Source organism: Rhinolophus sinicus, linkage group LG06 (assembly GCF_036562045.2).
Source record: "Rhinolophus sinicus isolate RSC01 linkage group LG06, ASM3656204v1, whole genome shotgun sequence".
Lineage (NCBI taxonomy): Eukaryota > Metazoa > Chordata > Mammalia > Chiroptera > Rhinolophidae > Rhinolophus > Rhinolophus sinicus.
In genome coordinates, this window is record NC_133756.1 from 121,009,311 (window position 1) to 121,031,634 (window position 22,324).

The 22,324-nt window shown below is 34.6% G+C and overlaps 1 protein-coding gene across 6 annotated transcripts in view; it reads right to left on the reverse strand.

Moving 5' to 3' along the window:
• Window positions 1–22,324, reverse strand: part of NUP98 (nucleoporin 98 and 96 precursor) — a 92,601-nt gene that overhangs the window by 43,749 nt on the left and 26,528 nt on the right. For 3 of the 6 annotated variants that reach the window (XM_019718981.2, XM_019718980.2, XM_019718979.2), the window contains exons 11-14: window positions 19,092–19,184; window positions 13,193–13,333; window positions 7,840–7,973; window positions 5,267–5,454 (exon numbers count right to left, since the gene is read on the reverse strand). In XM_019718981.2, coding sequence (XP_019574540.1) covers window positions 5,267–5,454; window positions 7,840–7,973; window positions 13,193–13,333; window positions 19,092–19,184 — 556 coding nt within the window. The remainder of the gene's footprint in view (window positions 1–5,266; window positions 5,455–7,839; window positions 7,974–13,192; window positions 13,334–19,091; window positions 19,185–22,324) is intronic. The other 3 variants (XM_074335856.1, XM_074335855.1, XM_019718983.2) reach the window with 1 other exon arrangement.

The window sequence follows — 22,324 nt, forward strand, 5'->3', positions numbered from 1 at the left end:
TCCCCTTCAAAATAGTCCCCCTCACTTCAAACACACTTATCCCATTGTTCTTGCCACTTTCTGAAGCAGCTCTGGAAGTCCTCTTTCGTGAGTATTGTTAGTTGCCCTGTCGTGGCTGCCTCGATGTCCTGAATCGATTCAAAACCTTTTCCTTTCATGGTTATTCTGACTTTGGGGAAGAGCCAGAAGTCGCATGGTGCCAGATCTGGTGAATAAGGTGGATGAGGACACACCGTAATGTTTTTATGTGACAGAACTTGCCGTACCAGAAGCGATGTGAGACACAGAGCGTTATCATGGGGGAGGATGAAGTAAAGACATGCAAGAGGACTTCCAGAACTGCTTCAAAAAGTGGCAAGAATGAAGTGTATTCAAAGGGAGGGGGAGTATTTTGAAGGGATTAATAGCCAATGTGTCTTTTCCTGTAATAAATTTTTTTATTTAAACATTCACTGTGTCTTTTGATCACACTTCGTACACCAGTGTGCATAGCAGCACTATTCACATTGCTAAAAGGTGGAAACCCAAATGTCCACCAACAGATGAATGGATGAATAAAATGTGGTATATCCATATAATGGAATATTGTTCAGCCTTCAAAAGGAATGAAGTTCTGACACAGGCTACAACATAATGAACCTTAAAATCAGTATGCCAAGTAAAATAATCCAGACATGAAGAAACATTACAATTCCCTTTATCTGAGGTATCTAAAATAGGCAAACCCATACAGTCAGAAAGTAATATTGCGGTTAACAGGGACTGAGAGCAGAAGGAAGTGGGGAATGACTGCATAATAGGTACAGTTTCTGTTTGGGAAGATGAAAAAGTTCTGGAAATAGTGGTGCTAATGGTTACACAACATTGTAAAGGCTATTAAATATTAAAATGCATAAATTTAGGAAAACTGTAGATGTGTTCAGATTTTTTTGTGTGATTTTAGAAGGAAACAGTAGTTCAAATACCCAAACCAAACCAAACCAAAACAGTGTGGCTACAGAAGACCTAAATGACTAGCAAGCCATACCCAACAAGTCTAAAATACACATTGTTTTCAAAAACACATGGAACATTTATAAAAACTAACTATATGTTGGGCCATTAATGAAAAAGGAAACAATCACAGAAGAGCATCAATGTTGCCAGAAGTTAGTTCTTCTAAACAATCAACAAAAATGGTAGATCCCTGACAGACTGAGAAAAAAAAAAAGGTGCACACACACAAAAAACAACCCCATGACAGGAATGAGAGTGAGGATAGCCCTAATATTCTACCCAAATGAAGAAAACTGAACAGTCCTGTAACTTTTAAATTAATTTAAAAAAAAACAAAAAACACATACCACTGCAAATACTACTTCAGGCTTATGTATCTTTACCAGTATCCAACATTTAATGAAGGGGAAAAAAAAGCCTATCTTATACACTTTTCCAGAAAACAGAAAGAGGAAATACTCTCCAATTTGTTTATTTGATCAGGATAATCTTTATACCCAAGCCAGATAAGGAAATTATGAGATAGAAACATTCAGGTCAATCTATGTCACAAACACAGAAAACAAAAATCCTCGACAAAGTTTTATACAGTGAGTCCTACAAGCAAGGAAGTTACCAAACACTATCAGGGCCCCTAGAAAGGACCAGGAGCCAACCTGAAAGGACTCCTGCTGGTCAAAGATGGAACAATTTGATTATTATACAAAACAACAACCGCAATGGACTGAAATGCAGTGACAGCGGGGGAAACAAGAGAGAGACTTGACAAAAGGTTTCACATGAAAAACATAAAACTAGAAGACAAGGAACAAAAAACATATCAGACAAAAGTCAAGGAGCTTGGGATCAGAAATACCAAGTGAGGGAGGTACAAAGAACAGGTACAAGAAGCCAAAGAACAGAAAACTGTAGCAAAACTAACTTGGTAAAGACATTTAATAGAATACTAATTAAACTATGTTTGCAAAAACATTGAAAAAAATACTGGAAAATAAGATTATATCCATTTGAAAAATATACGCATAATTAAAACCAGAAACATATCAAAATATTTCCTCTGCATGACCGTTTTCCCTATCCCTCTTCAGTTTAAATGATATATCCCCAGAGAAGCTTTCCTTCATCATTATCCTGTTAAGTCTCTCCTGCAGTGGCAATCTCTACTCCTTTCTGTCACTTCTCTCACTTGTGATTACTCTGTCAGCATCTTCCCTCCATAGATTGTGAATTCAATGACAGAGCAATGAGTCTTGTTCACAGCTGCATGCCCAGTGGCGATCACACTTAGCATTTACTAGTTGCTTGATAAATTAGTTCAGAAGTTGAGCGAAGGAATGAACAAAAGTATTAAGGAATATTTCCAAATTCTGTCATTTAAATTAAATTATTGGCTTGCTCTATAGTAAATTTCCTCTGACTAGTATGAAAAGGCAAATGGCAAAAGATATGGCACTGGATAGGGTCATCACACTTGTCAATTTATCAAATTCATCTTTCAGAGCAAAAAGAGTGCAGTTCTAGGTAGGACTGGCCGTGGTTATAAAGTCCCTCATCAATCCTTTACCATCTGTGGTATTATATGGCAATTATTTACAGCTATAAAGTGGTGACTCAAGGCTTAGTTCAGGAAGCGAATAGTGGCATGTGCCATTGTCATTAGTGAAATACAATTAATATTAAATTCTAATATAAAATTATATACTAACAATTCAATAATGGAAAGCTGACAGCAGAAACTAAAAAGACCTTTTAAATCCCCATCCTCTCTTGTCCCTTGGTTTACATGATTCCATGAAGGGCTACAGGAATAAAGTTGTGGGATTCTCTATGATTATTTAGCTGCTTTTATGCCTCCTAAGATCTATTCGTATGTTCAACATTTACTATGATCATTTACTATGTCACAGGAACTGTTTTAGGCACTTTAAGTGACAAAAAAAAAAAAAAGATGTACCTACCTACCTATATACAATTTTTGTTCTGGAGGGAGAAAGCAGGCAAAAACCACACACACACACACACACACACACACACACACACACACGAAAAAGGATAAAGATGTGAGTAGTTGACAAGAGAAATGATGGGTGCAATTTTAAAGAGGGTGGTCAGAGTAGTCTTTATTGAGGTGACATGTGAGTAAAGAGTGAAATTGAGCTATATGGACTTATGGGGGGAAGTGTTTCAGGTAAAGAGAACAACTGGGGCTAAGATCCAAAGGCAAAAGCATGCCCTTCCTGTTCTAACAGCAGCAAGGAGGTAATAAGATTAGAGTGGACTGAACAAGAGACAGTAGATGTGTTCACAGAGGTAATGGAAGGTCAGACCTTACAGGGCCTTATATGCCATTGTAAGGACTTGGGCTTTTACTGCTAAGTATGAACCACCATAGCGTTTTGACAGAAGAGTGACATCTCACTTATGCTTCAAAAGGATCACTGTGGTAGCTACACTGAGAACAGAATGCAAAGGGGTAAGGGTACAAACACAAAGATCAGTTAGGATAATACCACAGAAGTTCAGTCAAGAGAGCATAGCTTGGATCATGGTAGTAACAGTGAAGGTGGTAAGAAATGGTCAGAGTCTGGGTAATTTTTGAAGATAGAACAAAGATAATTTGCTGATGGCCTGGCTGTGGGGTGTACGAAAAAAGGGTAATTCCAAAGTTTTTCATCTGGTAACTAGAATGATGAAAATGCAATTATCTGAGATAGGGAAGGCTTTGGATGGAACAGGTCTGAGGTGGAAAATCAGGGGTTCGGTGTTGGACGTGCTGATTTAGAAATAAATGTCTATTAGACATCCAAGTGGAAATGTTGAGTAGAGTTGGATATAAGAATACAGAGTTTGGGGGAGAGGTCGGGCTGGAGATAAAAGCTTGGGAATCATCCTTGATTTTTTATGTATATCCTTTGACTTTTTTCAACTATAGATGATACTTAAAAATCATGAAACTAAGTTAAATCCCTTTGGGAATAATGAAAATGTGATCACGAACTGAGCCCAGGATCATTTCAATTTTAAGAGACTGGGAACAATAAGAACCAGCAACGGAGACAGAAGTAGTGACCAGTAAGGTAGGAAATAAACTAGAGTGTGGGGTTCCTGCAAGCCAATTAAGAAAGCAAATCAAAGAGGAAGGAGAGATGAACTATATGAAATGCTTCTGATACATTAAGTGAAGACTTTAAGAGCAACACCATAGAAGTGGAAACCAAGAAGGGAATATAGTATTAACAGCAAAATATGTACCTTCCCACCTGAATCCTTTCTATCTGTGTGTTACACTTTCAAATCCTAAGGTGACCTAGTGAAACTGCCCTGGGCGATGGTTGAATTGGTAAATGCAAGCCCTTTTGATCTACTCTGTGCTGAACAATTTACAAAAAGCTGGAGACATAAACATGAATTATACACAGTATCTGCCTTCAAAATAACCTACTGCCATTCTAAGACATGTGTAAAATTGGACTTCCCACCTTTTCTGAAGCAGCAACCCAACATATTTTTAAGGAAAGAAAAGAAAAGTAATTTTTTAAGTTAACATTAATAGACAAAGAACTGTAAGTGATGAATTCCCACTTTTTCTCCAAAGCCCCCAAAAAAGTTAAAAACCACTGCTTTTTTCTGATTAGAAAAGTACTTGCTGTTTAAAAGCCTATGTTTAGATGTGTCTGTGTATCTAGAAAAAATAAGCAACCCAGAAATAAAATGGCCTGAAGTGACATCTCCAGATGTTAACTATTGTTAAGAGTTTAATATGTATTTTTTTCCATGCATATATTAACACTCTAAGACATATTTGCTCTAACACATAATTTAAGTGTTAATTTTTTATGTTTACCAACAACTCTTCTAAACACTTTCCTGTATTTTTTTTCTGTGTGATTATTTTATTATTGGTTCAACAGCTGTATGGGAATTTCAAAAAATATATATAGATTCTTCTTAATCAGTTTGGCCAATTAGTTCTAAGAAAAATGTGTCTTCTGCTTAAAATAAAATTATGCAAGTATTAACCTCTCAAAAAACACAGCAAAAGCATATATATGTAAAACTAGAAGCATAGTCAGAATATTTTTATGTTAATTATGGTTATCCTCAGGAATGACCAGGTCATTTTCATTTTTCTGTGATGGTCTGTATTTTTCAAATTAAAAAAAATAACTATATAGCATTTGTAGTACATTTAAGTAAATAACTACACATTACTTTACATTTACTACATTAATACTTTACATTTAATTTATGTTAACAAAAATAAACTCACTTGGGCATAAACGCTCCATTGGCTAAGGATGGTTCATCATCATCCAGCCCATCAAAGAGATGTGACTTGGCTGTGCCTGTTGTCTGTAAAGCCTTTGGTCGAACTCTAGTGGCAGGGCGGGGTGTCAGTTTATAATGAGTGGGTGTAGTGAGAGCCTTCTGCGCTGCTGGATTTGTTGGTTTCAATCTCTGAAAAACAAAAGCATCAAGGAAAGTCCTAGTTTAATTCAAATGTATGGTTTCGGCTTTAAAAAAATGAGATGATCAGAATGCAAACCTCATCTCTGCCACTGACCCACTAGATACCCCTTGGAAGTCTTTGCTTCCAGAAAACAAGGATGTCAACACACCGGATGTTGTATGTGTATGTGAATGCTAATGGACCTGTATTTCTTTATAATTGATTTTTACTCATCTCTCCAGCCCCCATTTCAACTGTTTGTCTGACTTGTTTCAAAATGTAAATAAGATACTGCATTTGAAGTGCTTGGTATATTAAACTACACTAACATGTTATTAATATACCTTGTGCATTTCTCTTCATCTTACAAAAGGGAACAAACAGCATGCATTAGTTTTGTTTTCTAAAACAAGGATGACAATATTTATATTCATTTAAAAAATATTTAAAAATTCTAAGCCAAATTATTTTTCAATTAAACCAAAAATCTTATGCTTCAAGAAAAACTGAGACCCAGCTATAAATTAGTGTTCAACTTTTATGTAATCAAAATCAGTCTGAAAAAAGATTGATATTAGCTTGCATTTATCCATCATTTAGTAAACACTGGTAATTACCGTGACCCAAACACTAAGCACTGGGAACAAAAATAAAATTACTTTTCCTGATTTTTAAGGATATTACAAGTTAGTGGAGGAGATACACAACTAAATTGATTAAGACTCCAGGTTGATTTTGATGGCACCTTTACTATGTTTCTATAGCATTTTTAGGATGTTACACATTTGTGTCTTTAAACAGTATACACTGGATTATATAACTACTTGAAACAATAATATCTAACATATAAAACCTGTCACAATTTATTCTTCTCTTCACAATGCAGACTGTTTACACTTCAGTAACAGTGAAACTTCCCAGATCTTTTTGTGCTCTTTCACAATTCTGTGCCTTTCTTTGGAAATGTCTTGACTTAGGTCTACTAAATTTTACATACATACACAAAAAGAATTAAATGTTACCTCTTCTGAAAAGCCTTACCAAACTCACTCAAGAATCTATGCTCTTCTATTATGCTTTAATTTATTAAGATAAAATTCATAAAGCATAAAAATTACCATTCTAATACATATAATTCAGTGGTTTTTATAAGGTTACCCATCATTAACACTACCTAATTCCAGAACATTTTCCTTACTCCAAAAAGAACCACTGTATCTCCTAATTCTTCTCCTTATCCCTTAGCAAACATGAATATACTTTCTGTCTCTATAATTGGCCTATTCTAGACATTTCATATAAATGGAATCATTAAGCCTTTTGTTGTTACACTGCATCCTCCACCCAAGATAATGTTCTCAAGGTTCATCCTTGTAATAACGTGTATTATGGCTGAGTTATATTCTATTGTATAGATATACAACATTTTGTTTATCCATTCATCAGTTGATGGGCCCTTCTATTGTTACATATACTATATTGAGCTACAATAAATTTAAACACTTACAGGTCTGATCTTCCTCACTAGGTAACAAGCTCTTAGAGAATAAGTTTTTGTTTATTTTCATATTTTGTATCCTCAGTGCTGAACACAGGGACTAGCACATACTTAGGCACCTAAAATTATGTTGTATGAACACTATAATTTTCATCCAATCACAACTTACATTTACACAGCACCTTAAAAAGCACTTTAAATTTATATTTTGCATCTCATATCTACTTACAGGGTTAAGTGGATATTTAAGAACCAGCTGAGGAATGAGATGACATAAATGACTAAATAATAATTTCTGTATACCGAACAACTTACTATAAACCAGGTTTGCCTTATCTCATTAAATTCTCAATGCTGAACAGTATTACTATTCCCATTTTACAGGTAAGAAAATAGATTCTAGAGAGGCAAAAAAGATATGCCCAATGTCTTACAGACTGTAAGTGTTACACAAAGATTAAACAGACCAGACTATACTTTTGATGCCAAATCACAGTGAGCAAAAGATCATTTCTTTGCCACTAGAACACAAAAGGTGAAGACAAAGCTATGTAGAAATCAGGAGAAAAGATTTTGATTTGCCGCTAAACAGCATTATGATTTTAGGAAAATCAGCCTCTCTGAGCCTTAGTCTGTTCAACTATAAAATGAGAATAATATCTGCTTTATCTCAGGGCTGTTGAAAAGTCTCAACCCTTACCTTTTCAGTCCAGTGCTCATTTCACTGTTTGTCATACTGCCTTCTAATAGCAAAAATAATTTATCCCCTGGCCAAGTGAAAAGCATAAATAAATGTGTCTTAAAAACTTAATTACACCTAAATTTGCTTAGCCTATATACATAAGAAATTACATTCTGCACAGTTTCTCCTATTCTGAAGCATCTTTAAATTTACCTCTTCTTTCTTCTTAGGGTCTGACATGGGATTCCGAAAGAGAGGCGAGTCTCCAAAAGGTGAGTATGTTAGACTGTTGATGTGCTGTTGTAGAACAGCCTGCTGAGCAGCGGAGGCATTTGGATCTGTCAAAGCTTTTTAAAAAAAGAAAAGAAAAAGCAAGATGTCAGTCCAAGGATCCAATGCCTTTATAACAAGAGAACTCAAGACTCTTTTTGGAGATGTGGTCTTCAAAATGTTCAGATTCACTCAATGGCATTATTGGTGGGGAGCGGGGGGGCACACTGGGAAGAGATCAACAATCAAATAAACTAATGGGTTAAAGATATGAAGAGGCATTTCATAAGAGACAGCATAAATCAAATTTTTTTAGGTTTTCAGTGAGCAAAGAAATGTAAATTAAAACAACCTTGAAGAAATATTTTATACCTCATTACCTATCAGTGGCACAGTTGTATAAAACAAATTATAGTCTTTGACTTCTAAAAACATTACAAATTGGTTTAGTCTGTCTAAAAGAAACAATATGACAGTACATAGAGCAAGTACTGTTTTAATATTTTTTAATGTAATAATTTCAATCATAAAAATTTAACCCAAGGACTTAAACTAGGAACAACATAATGTTTATTAAGTTCTGACACATGTAATAGCCAAGACTTGGAAACAGCTTATGTTCAACATTAACAGTTGTAAAAATCATGATATATCAACATGGAGGGTTAAGTACTATTAAAAATAATGATAATGTGTTTCATTGTGGAAATAAAGTATCTTTGATTTAATAAGTAAAAATTCCAGAATTAAAAATATTATGTATATTAATACAGCATACCAAAAATGAAAATGGCCATTAAGGTATCCTTATATGTTCATTATTTACATTTAATACCCATTATATTAAAGTAAAAATTGAAAGAAAACAAAATCGCCCAATTAGTCTAATTTTAGTCTAGTTTTCTTTCAAAGTGTTAAGAATTAACGTGTCAAAAAGAAAAACCCCACACTAGCTGCATTGTATTTGACTGATGAAGCAAGATAAATTAAATACTTCCAAAAATACTGATAAAAAATCAGACCGTACTTATTTTAGAGACATACTTTTTTTCTTTTATGAACATTTAAAATAAGGCTAAAGCCAAAATATAGTTAAGTCAGTACATTAAAGGAGTACCATAAACAAAACATTTAGAAATTTTTAATGCTCACAATAGGAGTTAAAAAACACAAGAGTGGCAGCAAAAATAACAAGAAACCCAGAATTGAACAGCTAAACCTAAATTTATGACAAAGGAGTAAGTCCATCTAAGTCAAATTAAGTGTTCTTAAAATTAGATGGGTTCATTAAATACAAAAATGAATATTTAAGGAGAGAGTGCAAAGTTGCTTAAGATTGTAAAACCCAGAGATGTGAATTTAAAGAGAATATAGTAAATCACCTGTATTCAGAAACTTTCATAAACCCATTTTTAAGACCACAGGTAACAAAAACATATAGAAAAGTGTCTTTTGGTACACAGTGCCACAAGTAACAGAAGGATGTTATTCTGTGGACTATTCAAGGAGACTTGAGAAAACCTGGATATTTTGAAAGAACTCCAATATTCACTGGTCAGTTTGTTACTTGACAGCTAATTATCCATTAGAAAAAGCCGACCCGCACCAGCTGATTCCATCATTTAACAAGTATAAGTAACCCCACCTGGGTTTGCTCAAAAGACTAACAACTTCCTTTAACAAATGCAAACATAACTAGGAAAATGTGTGAGGATGTTTTATTTTTGTATGTTTAAATATGAAATCTTCTCTATGTTAACTGTATTACTTAAAAATACAGAAAAGAGAGCTGATACATTAGCAATCATAAGATATGAGAAGCAAGCAAGCATAAGCAGTAGTTAAGCTACCACTGGTGGTGTATTCAATTTTGGTCATAATAATTGAAAACATATTGAAAAACTACATCATGACCAAATGATGAAAGAGATAGGAAAAAGTATGAAAATCAAGTCTTCTGAAAACAGAAGAAACTGATGATACTTTATCTGGAAGACAATGGGGTTCCACGAAGAAACTGTAGCATGCTGACTGGTCTATTTAGCTTTCAGAGATAAAAGTAGAATCATCGGGTGGAAATACTATGGAGGCAGGATTTGGTTTTTAAACAACCTGAACAAAATGGACTGGACTGACCTGTTAAAGGAAACCACCTTAACTGAGATTTTCAAGACAAGAGACTCCCACAGCAAGGGTGGCCTCTCGTAAACTCTAAAGCACCTTCCAACTAAGATTCTGTGATGCAAGGACATACACTTTAAAAGTCAATACAACTACATTTACGTAGGCAGGAACACTAATATATGCAACTATAATATTAAATTCTTTGCTCAGGAACTTTCAATTAGCTTTGAAAAACAATGGGATTATTAAAAACCATTTAAAAAGCTATCCAAGTAAAAATGGCATGTTACAATATTTATGCTACCTCCTTCTACTGAAAACAACCAAAAATAAGGACAAGAAATCAAATGAAAATATCATTTTTAATGATAAAGCTGATTCTAATGTTCACACAGATATCAACTAGAATTCTAATTCACTTTTGCTCCCTCCAAAAACCTAACTAAAATCTATGGTTAATAAAATTAAAACATATCTACATAACCCACAATGACAAAGAATGGGAATGTAGTAAATGAATAGATGAGAAAACATAAAAAATTTCTAGGGGAAAGAAGTGGGCACAGGAGTAATAAAGCAGGATAGAGCAAACACTATAGCTTAGAGTACACTCAAAGGGGATTACAGCCAAAAACAGAGCATATATGCCCTGGAGAATCCCAGAAAGGTTAGGGATTCAAGAAGACCAAATTTGATGAGATGAGGCTGAAAACAGAAGGAGAGAAGAATCAGTGCAAAGTATATATACAAAACAACTACACCATGTCATCCTCTAAATCCCTGATGCTCAACAGACAGGCCAGAATACCCGAGAGCATACCTCTGATGAAACCAAGTTAACATAGGGAAAGAACAAATACAACTAGTTTGAGTGCTTGCATCATCCCAGAGCTAACATTTAGAGGATAATAGCTGGTTCCTGTATGATTTACCTTAAAGTGAAACCTACTGGTAAATGAGCTCTACCCCCACACACTAGTAGCCAGTGAGCCTTTTATTACTTTATTCTTAAATGTAAATGGAAAGAATCACCACGCATTAAAGAAGATGAAAAAAAAATTATCCTGAAGATTTAAGGAATAGAAGAACCTTTGCGAATGTTAGAATCAGCTTAACATTGAAAAAAATTTAATGCCAATTAACAAATTCAGGGTTTCAAGAAAAACTGCTTCTTAGAACCAGATGCTTAAAAAAAAGGAACTTTCAGGGGGGCCGGATGGCTCAGTTGGTTAGAGCACGAGCTCTGAACAACAAGGTTGCTGGTTCGACTCCTGCAGGGGATGGTGGGCTGTGACCCCCCCACCCGCATAACTGCTACCATGTTTCTCTCAAAATAAGACCTAGCTGGACAATCAGTTCTAATGCATCTTTTGGAGCAAAAATTAATATAAGACCCAATATTATATTATATATTATATTACCTGGTCTTATACTATACCGGGTCTCATATTAATTTTTACTCCAAAAGATGCATTAGTGCTGATTATCTGGCTAGGTCCTATTTTCGGGGAAACATGTAGACTGAAAACGGCAACTGGACTTGGAGCTGAGCTGCGCCCTCCACAACTAAGACTGAAGGACAACAACTTGACTTGGAGCTAATGGGTCCTGGGAAAAACACACGGTTCCCCAATGAAGTCCTGGAAATACACACTGTTCCCCTTCGCCAATAAAAACAACAAAAAACAAAAAACAAGAGCTTAGAAAATGTCTAAGCAAATCACTGAAATTTCAGGACAAAGAAACAATCCTAAATGCTTGTGGGAGTGCGGGTAACAAGTCTCAAGAATCAGAAAGGCTTCTTTTCAGCGATGGTTAATGCCAGAAGGAGTATAGTAAAAGTTCTGAGGGTAAATTATTTTCACACCAGAAGTCTGTATCATTGAAGTGTGAGGAACAAATGAAGATATTTTCAGACCTGTGAGTACAATTTACTTGAAAACACATTCCAGAAAATTCAGGATATAAACAGAGGAAAATCCTATAACCAGGACACAGCAGTTCCCACTGAGTAGACTTGAAGGGAATATCTCAGGGGAATGATAAAGGCCTAGGGAATAATCAGAGTTCATATGGCTACAGGAGGGCAGAAAGATCAAAGAATGACGGACCTAAGGTAAAATTACGATACCATCCTTAAAAATTTGTAGTAGTTTAGAAAGGTGAAAAGGGCTGATAATGCAAGGGGAAAAAAGAATCAAATCCCAGGAAAAGCTGCATGACAAAGGTGTACTTGGCTGGACAGCAATGTTTTCATGGTTATAACTTTTATGCTTTAACCAAAGAAAAGAAGACAGTAATAACTGTAGGACAGAACATGTTAACAACTTCATCAACACAAAAATATAAAGATGGCAAAAGAAATGAGGCAAAGAGAAAGATAAGGGAGGGTACTAATGTTCTTACTTCTTACTTGACCAAGGGGAGTCAAGAAATACTATCTCCTAGTTGACAGAAGAAAAAGTATACAAAGACACAGCTTAACTTTGCAGTCTTCTCAAAATGTGGTACATGGAGATAAATTTAAACTCCTTCCTTCCCTCCCTCCCTTCCGTCATTCCTATCTATCTTACTCTACCTATGCCAGGTGGTATCAATTTTTTCCTTTATGGTAGAACACAGTTTTCTTTAAAAAATATATTTAAGTTAAAAAGTAAGTTAATTTTAAATTAGAAATACTAATAAAGGTGGCAGGCAGGTATTGCAAAAACGAGGAAGGGATGTTCAAATAAATTAAGTATGAAAAACACTTCAATAGATAAAACTAAACTTAGGGACTTTAGTAAACATAACTACATTGGGAGAAGTGAATAATGAACATAGAGGTGATAAATGGGCTAAATTCTCATATACCATTAACTATTTACTTAGATTTAATGAAGCAAAACACAGCAATATAAGCACATCATTCAGAGAGATGAACTTAATTACATACCAGGTGAATTAAAAGCTGTAACAAAAGTGCTTTCTTTGGGGTAGTAGGCCTGGGAATGGGGAAACAGGGAAGGCTAGGATCTATTACAAGCCCTTTTGCACTACATAATTATTCAATGACATGTATATATGTACTGCTCTGGTAGGGCTGGAACAAAGGTGGCATGGAAAATTGGGTTAGCAAATTATTAGCAAGAAATAAACTGAGTAAAGCCTTCTAAAGTTGACTGACACTTACCTACTGGGGCCTGGGGGGCTCCAAAGCCCAAAGTGGCTGTCGTGGTATTAAATCCAGGGGCCCCAAAGGCTCCTGTACCAAGAGGCCCTCCGATCTTAGGTTGGTTGTTCCCAAACAAAGATGCCTGTCCAGCACCAAGAGCTATGGAGACAAGAGGAAAGAAAAAAGCGCCACAGAAGATCCTTTCAATGTTGTACCAGGTCAGTTACTTAAAAATATAAAACATTTGGAAACTTCATAATGACCACTCACTTCAACAAAAGAGCTAATAGAGTAAATGCTAACTACATGCCAGGCACTATGTTGAGTATATTATATACATTACAGGCAAAATAGTTTATCTCTCTGTGTTGTTTCCTCAACTATAACGAGATAATAATACATAGCTTAGATATTTAGCCTAAGATTAAAATGAACAAACACATATTAAGCATTTAGAAGACGTCTGGTAGATATTAACATTTATTAAATATTAACCAGTACCATCTTATTCAAAATTCATAAGCCTGAAAGTAGAAACTATTATCCTCATTTTACATATAAGAAAACTGAGGGTTTAGTAATTAATTAGCTCAATGTCACAAACATAGTAAATGATGAAACTGGGGATCAGACCTCAGTACATCTGACAATACAACCAAGGGCTCTTTGCTACTACTCTATAGTAAAACATATTTTGAAAGAATTAAAAAAAGTCAATTCTCCTTAAGTTCCAATCTTTCAAAATCAAAATACTCAGCTGAACCTATCACAGTATCATCTTTTTAACTAACTATGGCTAAACTACAGAAAATCAAATCCAATATATTTTCTTCCAATAGCAAAAAGTAACACTTTCAAGTATATATCTCATGAAAACTTTAGACAAACTTTTTGTTTTATAAAAAGCTAAAATGCCTTGTGATAAGGTTACTAGATTCAATTTTCAGCATGAATCAGATCATATGGAGTAAGAACTTATTTTCGCCAGAGGGAAACCCACTGCAAAAACTTGGAAAGTTTTAAAGCCTAATGAATCTTGATTATGGATCTTATTGTCAGCAGTGATTTTTAAAGTATAAAATGGGGAGAATTTATTTAGATACAAGTCACTGGCATAATTTTTAAAAAAAATTTCCATCCCCTCCTCTTCAAAAAGTTATTGGCAATTTGGAAGAGCTGAAGTACCTTTTTAATGCATCAATGCATATTGACAGCGTGTGGTTTACCATGAAAATCACAAACATCACTTCAAAGATATAATAACTTGAAAGTCAAAAATCTCGAATGGGAACTGCTTTGAGATCACAACCAAAAAAAGGATAGGAAGTTTATACTAAGAAAATTCACATAGCAAATTAGTGAGGATGACTAATGACTGAATGGACTAAACATTCCCTAACTGTCCAACTGCATCAATAACAAGACAACAATGTAACGAGATTATTTCACCTAAAAAGCCCAGCTTTGGAACAGGGAATAAGTACTAAACCATTAGAGATTGGTAAAAATTACAAGAAAAACTAAAATTATATTACTCTGTCAAAGGACATGGTTTACAGACAAATTTCAGGATTCTTTATTTTTCCAGGTAGCAAAACGTGTCCTTACCTCCAAACAAAAACTTGGATGAAACCCAAATATATAAAATGGATAAAAATTTCTGTTCTGGATGGGTGTGTATTTCCCTGATCTTTACAGCAGCTCTGGGTAAAGAACCATGAAACAGTCTAAAAACCACTGTATTTCAGTAACCCACAAAAGAATTAAAAAAGGCATTGTGAGGTTCAAGTGATCTGGAAAGGGACTGTCACAAAATGACTTGCATATACTATTACAATTTATCAATGGGAAAATATGTATTTTTATCCAGATCTGTCTTATATTATTTACAAATGGCTTTTTATGCTTAATGAAAGGACTTACTAGGGACATCCTGATGTAAGATAATGTTGATTTATGAAATATGCTATATTTATGATTAGTTGTAGGAATCATAAGGAAGCTACGTTGGGGGGCACCATGCTTTAGTGACCCTAGAAACTCCAAAGATGCTGATGGAAAAAGTAAAACGACTGTATTTCTTTTGAGATCTTCTAATAAATATTAGAATTTAATTTTCTCTATGGTATCTACCTTGGGGTAGATTTTCCTGTGTATATCTCAGTATAAAATCAACTTTACTAGATGTACCCTTAAACTTATTACTTCATAGAAAATTATGAGAACTAAAACTTCTTAATATTACTAAGTAACTACCAAGAAAATGGCATACTATTAATACTGCTGATAGCTAATATCACTGTGAAGAAGAAACTGATACGTCCATGATTTAATGAGTACTCCTTAGTCTGAGCACATCAGGGGAAAGAAAAGATCACATGCCAAAGGATAAACAAAATATTTTATACTAAGATTAACCACTTAAATCTAAGTGTACAAAAAAACTTATGTATTTGTACATGTAATTATCTCTGTAATCAAGTATCATGAAGTATGCAAAGGCCAATATTACCGGTAAATTTACTTCTGTTAAGTTTTGAGTCTCCATCACTCAAAACAAGAAGCCACATAGGAATACCCACTTAGCTAATCTCCCCCCCCCCAAAAAAAACACAAACACAGCCTAAAGCTACAGTGCTATTCTATTTGTGATACCATGGAATGCAGAGTTCATCTATGTGGGTGTTTATGTATAATAGTCTCCAGACACAGTCCTCTCAAAACTAAGTATGCTTTAGCAGATGTAATCATGAAAAAATTCCAATAGTGTTCTCTTGGTCATTTTCACAATTCTCATTTCAGTATATGATCTGCTGTTAAGGTTGGGGGTGTAAAATTCTTTACCTGGCTTTTAGTTTATGGGGACAAGGCATTAATGAGGAAGATATAACAGTAATAAAAATGTGATTTGTTGTCTATAAGGTAGAACTGTTTAAGAAAATCGGAATATAGTCAAATTGATAAAAAGGCTGAGATATTATATTACTGTGGAATAAAAGACAACAGCACCAGAAAAAAAGTTACAGAACATTTTATAATCTTGGATTACTGGAAAAGACATAGGCTGCAAAACCCAAAAGACAAAGAGATGATGATAATTTTGACCACATAAAACTAAAAACTTGAGTAAGAATATACCATAAACAAAATTAAAGACTTAGTGGAAATATCTGTAACTGACAATAGAGTAACATCTTACCCAGCCCTTAAGACTTTTGGTTCATAAACTCTCTAGAATCAAAACTACCCTGGAGAAAGACCCTTAATTTGTCCACAGCAAACCTAATTCTTCGTTTGGGATTAGAAGACAACACAGATGTCAGGTGATGTATTCTACTTAAGTTTAGGGATCACAGCATACAAAATAGTAGAGCTTTTTAGTTTTTATTTCTTGCAAAATACCAGGGGTGCCAAAAAAAAATGTATACATGTGACTTGTATTCATCTTTTGTTATCGGTATATATTGAGTATTACAATTTTAATACAGTTTTTTCCTTTTTTAAAATGTGTATACATTTTTTGGCACCCTCTGTAATGCAGTACAATTTGAGTAAGTTAAAAAGCTCAAATGAAACTCTGCCATACAACCAAAAAGAGTTAATATCCACAATATATAATGCAGTCTCATAAATAAAGGAACAATGATCAAATGCTATGAATCGAAATTCAAAGATTCAAATGGCCAGCAAACATACATATGAATATCCAGTCATCAGTGAAATGCAAATCAGAACATACCAATTTCCACCATCATGCATGCAAACATGAAAAAGCCCAACAATATGAAAAGAGTATGGGGAAAGGAGTACTTTTATATGTGAGCAAAAATGCAAACTGGCATTTTTTTTGGAAGGCAAATTGACAAGACTGACCAAAATTCAAAATATGTGTATGTTTGCACAATTCCAATTTTAATAATCAATCCTATATAACACTAACACACACAAAATTATGTAATAAAGATCTTCATTACTGCATTGCTAATAATATCAAATAACTCAAATGACCACGGTATACCGTGTTTCTACTGTGTATTCCAGAAAATAAGACCTAGCCGGATAATCAGCTCTAATGCGTCTTTTGGAGGAAAAATTAATATAAGACCCAGTCCTGATCTTTATAACATAACATAACATAACATAACACAGCACAACATAACATAATATAATACTGGGTCTTATATAAATTTTTGCTCCAAAAGACACATTAGAGCTGATTGTCCGGCTAGGTCTTATTTTCAGGGAAACAGGGTATCGATAACAAAAGATGACTACAAGTCACATTTGACTTCTGTAGTTACAAGAGGTGCTCAAAGTGGTTACCATCAGTGTCCAGACACTTCTGATTACAGCGAACTACTGCTTGAGCAACGTTGACCAAAGTGTCTACTTATATACATTTTTTGGCACTGGTGGTGGTGTACACACACACACACACACACACACACCCAGGGGGTGCCAAAAAAATGTATACTCATGACTTGAATTCATCTTTTGCTATTGGTACATATTGAGTATTATAATTTTAATAACATTTTTTTCCTTTCTTTTTTTTTTGGCACCCTCTGTATATGCACGTTTGAAAAAATGTGTATATACATATATGTGTGTGTGTGTGTGTGTATGTATGTGTGTGTGCGTGTATATATATATATGTGTGTGTGTGTATATATATATATATATATATATATATATATATATATAAAGGGGTCTGAAACGATACACACCAAACTTTTACTATAGGACTTTTCAAATTGTTGAATTTTTTTTTACAAGCACTTATATTTTTTATTTTAAAAAGAAAGTGAAACAGTTCACAGAGTACAAAATATGGTTCTATTAAAAAAGAGATGACAGGGCGGCTGGATGGCTCAGTTGGTTAGAGGGCGAGCTCTCAAAAACAAGGTTGCCGGTTCAATTCCCGCATGGGATGGTGGGCTGTGCATCCTGCAACTAAAGACTGAAAACGGCAACTGGACTTGGAGTTGAGCTGCACCCTCCACAACTAGACTGAAGGACAACAACTTGGAGCTGATGGGCCCTGGAGAAATACACTGCTCCCCAATATTCCCCAACAAAATTAAAAATAAATAAATAAATAAAGTCCCCCAAATTCAAAATATGAATTTAAAAAAAAAGAGATGACAGATAAATGATCAGAGCATAGAAGCAAGATAGCAGATAACTGAACAGTGGAAGCAGAGACCATGGAAATAAGTAGTCTGCAACTAAATAACCATCCCCATGGTCCGATGAATTTGGAAAGCAGGCATAAGTATATGCTTCAACAACCTTGTTGAACTATACACGCTGAAGCATTTATTCATTTTATGAACATCACTACCCTCCAATTGTTTAAAACAGCTAGGCAGGTAGAACGGTCAATGTCTTCAAAGACACTGAAAAGTAATTATCAATAGCAGGAATAGAGACAAAGGTGTGACATTTCATCTGTATATCAAGGTGAAAAGGCTTACAAGGTATAGAGACACCTTGCAAAAACTCAGTATTTGTTAATCACTTCAGCATGTGCTCTTTCTATTAGAGTAATAAAGCTTACTTGATAAACAGTTCAAAGTCTCAAATCTCTGCCAACAAAGGTAACACAAGGGAACTGAAAGTTAATAATTTCATCACAGGAACAAGTCTCACATTAAATACTGAAAATCCCAGATAGACCAGAACTATCAGAGGACAAACATTTTGTAGAAAGGGAACATACAGCCTCTAACAGAAATGTGCCAATGTTTTAATACCTGGTAAAGCCTAACTGCTGGAAATGTTTTATAAATCCATTTGTGAAAATGAAAATTTAGACCTCTTATTTCCAGGCTTATGATCAAACATAAGTCTTAAGTTCCAGCAAATAGAAAGCCAAGAGGTATCACTTCCTAAAGCTTGTGGTACAGTTCCTTACCTGTTCCAAATCCTGCACTAAGCCCAGTTCCCAGAGTCCCAGGTCCTGGTTTACTTCCAAAAATACTATTCCCACTGGTATTTGTGCCGAAACCTAGAAAGACAAAAGAATGAGTGGACTGTACTTTAACACAACTCTCACTTTCCTGTACAAGGGAATTTAAAACAAAGTAGCTTAATCCTAAATTTTATGTCCTTTCAGTTATTAATATTTAGAAATCCTAAGTGTAGGCGAATTTAATTTTTTAATTTAACTTTGATGCCTGTAAACAAACCCTAGAAGTTTTCCTATTTACTTAGTTACATTTCAGACTTGAAACATCAATTCGGTATAGGGTAATAGCTAATATTAAAAAGCAAAATGATTGTGCTTGAGCTTGGGAAATGTTCCCTTTGTAGGGCTCCAACCTACGTTTCATATAATCACTAGAAGAAAAACATATTTCCTCAATCTTTCACTAAAAAATAAGGCAATCAACAAATAAAGACGCTTTATTGAACCTAAAGGTTCTAAGAGAAAATTACCTATAAAAATCTCTATAGCAGCTTTTGAACAAATGGAGCTTGTATGAATAACAACATGTGGCCAATCACACAGAAGGAGCTTTAATGGCATCATAGTCGGCTCATAGGAGCACGCAAGGACTCAGCTAGCTGATATTAAAAAGAGAAGATAATCTATGAATAACTTTTCTTGAATTGTTTCACTATCAGAGACGATGGAGTTAACGAACCATCCTCCTTCACTATGACCCATCACCTAGAAAAATCCTGATTCTCCTCTCAAATCTACAGATCTCCCCACAAAGATACCCACATCGTATTACTGTTATTATTTCTTTTTTGTTCAGATATGTCCATAAAGTTTTTGTACTCCTTTTGGATTAACAACATATCATTAATCTCTCTTGATGGGAGTTAAAAAGATCAATCATTGGCCAGCAAAACCTGTTTGTGAAAAGTCTTTTTAAAAGGCATCATGGGGGTAAACGTCATCATGGAGAGGAACAGGTACAAAAGATTTACAGAATAGAGTATCTTGGAAAATATTAGGTTGGTGCAAAAGTAATTGCAGTTTAAAAGGTTAAAAATAATTGCAAAAACCGCAATTACTTTGGCACCAACCTAATACGACAGTATCACCAAGAATATTATACTGTCTTGCCAAAATATGGATTATCTCAATGAAAAAGATTAAAAAAAAGTTGAGAATTTAAAATTTGAAAACATATTTCTAATGTCATTTAAAAATCCAAGCAAATAATCTGACTCAATCTCAGTATATTTAATTCATACATTAAATCTTTTCTGCAATTGTACTAAAGCTGTGTCACAAAACTGAAATACTACTTACTCAAGCACAATCAATTATTTAAAACAAAAAACTAGAAAATGTACTTAGAGATACTCTTTTTCTTTTTGAGTTAAAATTTAACCAGAAAGGATCATCCATCCCCATAAACAACAGAAAACAAAATATTTTTGAACTACCTCAAACCCATAGGAGGGAAATAAGTCCCAGCTTACACTGTTTATACCACACACTTCCTCCGATTCTTACTGACAAAAGTTTATCAACTGTTATTTCGAAAACAGGTTTTAAAATTAAGGACAATTAATTAATAGTCAATTACGACAAAGGAGACAAGAGTATACAATGGGGAAAAAAAGTCTTTTCAATGAATGGTGTTGGGAAAACTGGACAGCCACATGCAAAGGAAATCAAACTGGATCTGTACCTTAACACCATACATAAAAATTAATTCAAAATGGTCTTCAATGTAAGAGCTGAAACCATCTAACTCCTACAAGAAAAACAGGTGGTAAGCTCCTTGACATCTGTCTTGGAGATGATTTTTTGGATCTAACATTAAAAGCAAAAATAATCAAGTGGGACTACATATCAAACTAGAAAGCTTTTGCATAGCAAAAGAAACCATCAACAAAATGAAAAGGTGACCTACTGAATGGGAAAAAATATTTGCAAATCATGTATCTGATAAGACGTTAATATCCAAAATATATAAAGAACTTATTCAACTCAATAGCAAAAGAACAATCTGATTTAAAAATAGGCAGAGAATCTGAATAGACATTTTTCCAAAGCAGACATACAGATGACCAACAGGCACATGAAAAGGTGCTCATCAACATCACTAATCATCCAAGAAATGCAAATCAAAACCACAATATCACCTCACATCTGTCAGAATGGCTATCATCAAAAAGACAAGAAATAACAAATGTTGGCAAGGATGCGGAGAAAAGGGAACCCATGTGCATTGCTGGTGGAAATGTATGGTGCAGCCCCTATAGAAATCAGTAAGGAGGTTCCTAAAAAACTTAAAAGTAGAACTACCATATGACCCAGCAATTCCACTTCTGGGTATTTATCCAAAGAAAACAAACTTAACTCGAAAAGGTATATGCACCCCCATGTTCACTGCATTATTTACAATAGCCAAGATATGGAACCAACCTAAGTGTCTGTCCATTGATAGATGAATAAAGAAAATGAGGGTCACACTCACTCACACTCACACACACACACACACACACACAATTCAGCCATAAGAAACAAAAAAATCTTGCCATCTGCAACAAGATGAAACTTGAGGGTGTTACTGTTAAGTGAAATAAGTCAGAGAAAGCCAAATACCACATGATCTCACTTGTATCTGGAATCTTTAAAAAGAAAAACTTGAGCTCACAGATACCAAAAACAGAGATCAGTGGTTGCCAGAAGCAGAAGGTAGAGGATAGGCCAAACAGGTAAAAGGGGGTCAAAAGGTGCAAACTTCCAGCTAAAAAATAAGGAAGTCATGTGGATTTAATGTACAGCCTGGTGACTACAGTTATAATACTGTATTGCATATTTGAAAGTTGCTAAGAGAGTAGGTATAAGTTTTCATCACAAGAAAAGAAATTTTGGGGGGCAGCCAGTTAGCTCAGTTGGTTAGAGCACATTGCTACTAACACCAAGGTTGCCGGTTCGATCCCCACATGGACCACTTTGAGCTGCATCCTCCTTAAAAAAACAGAAAAGCAATTTTTGTTAACTACGTATGGTGACAGGTATTAACCAGACTTACTGCAATCATATCGCAATATATACAAATATTGAATCGTTGTACACTTGAAACTAATATGCTATATGTTAATTATACCTCAAAAAAACAGCTTAAAAAGAAAGATGTTTATGTATACAAATAGCTCTTTAACTGTCCCTTAACC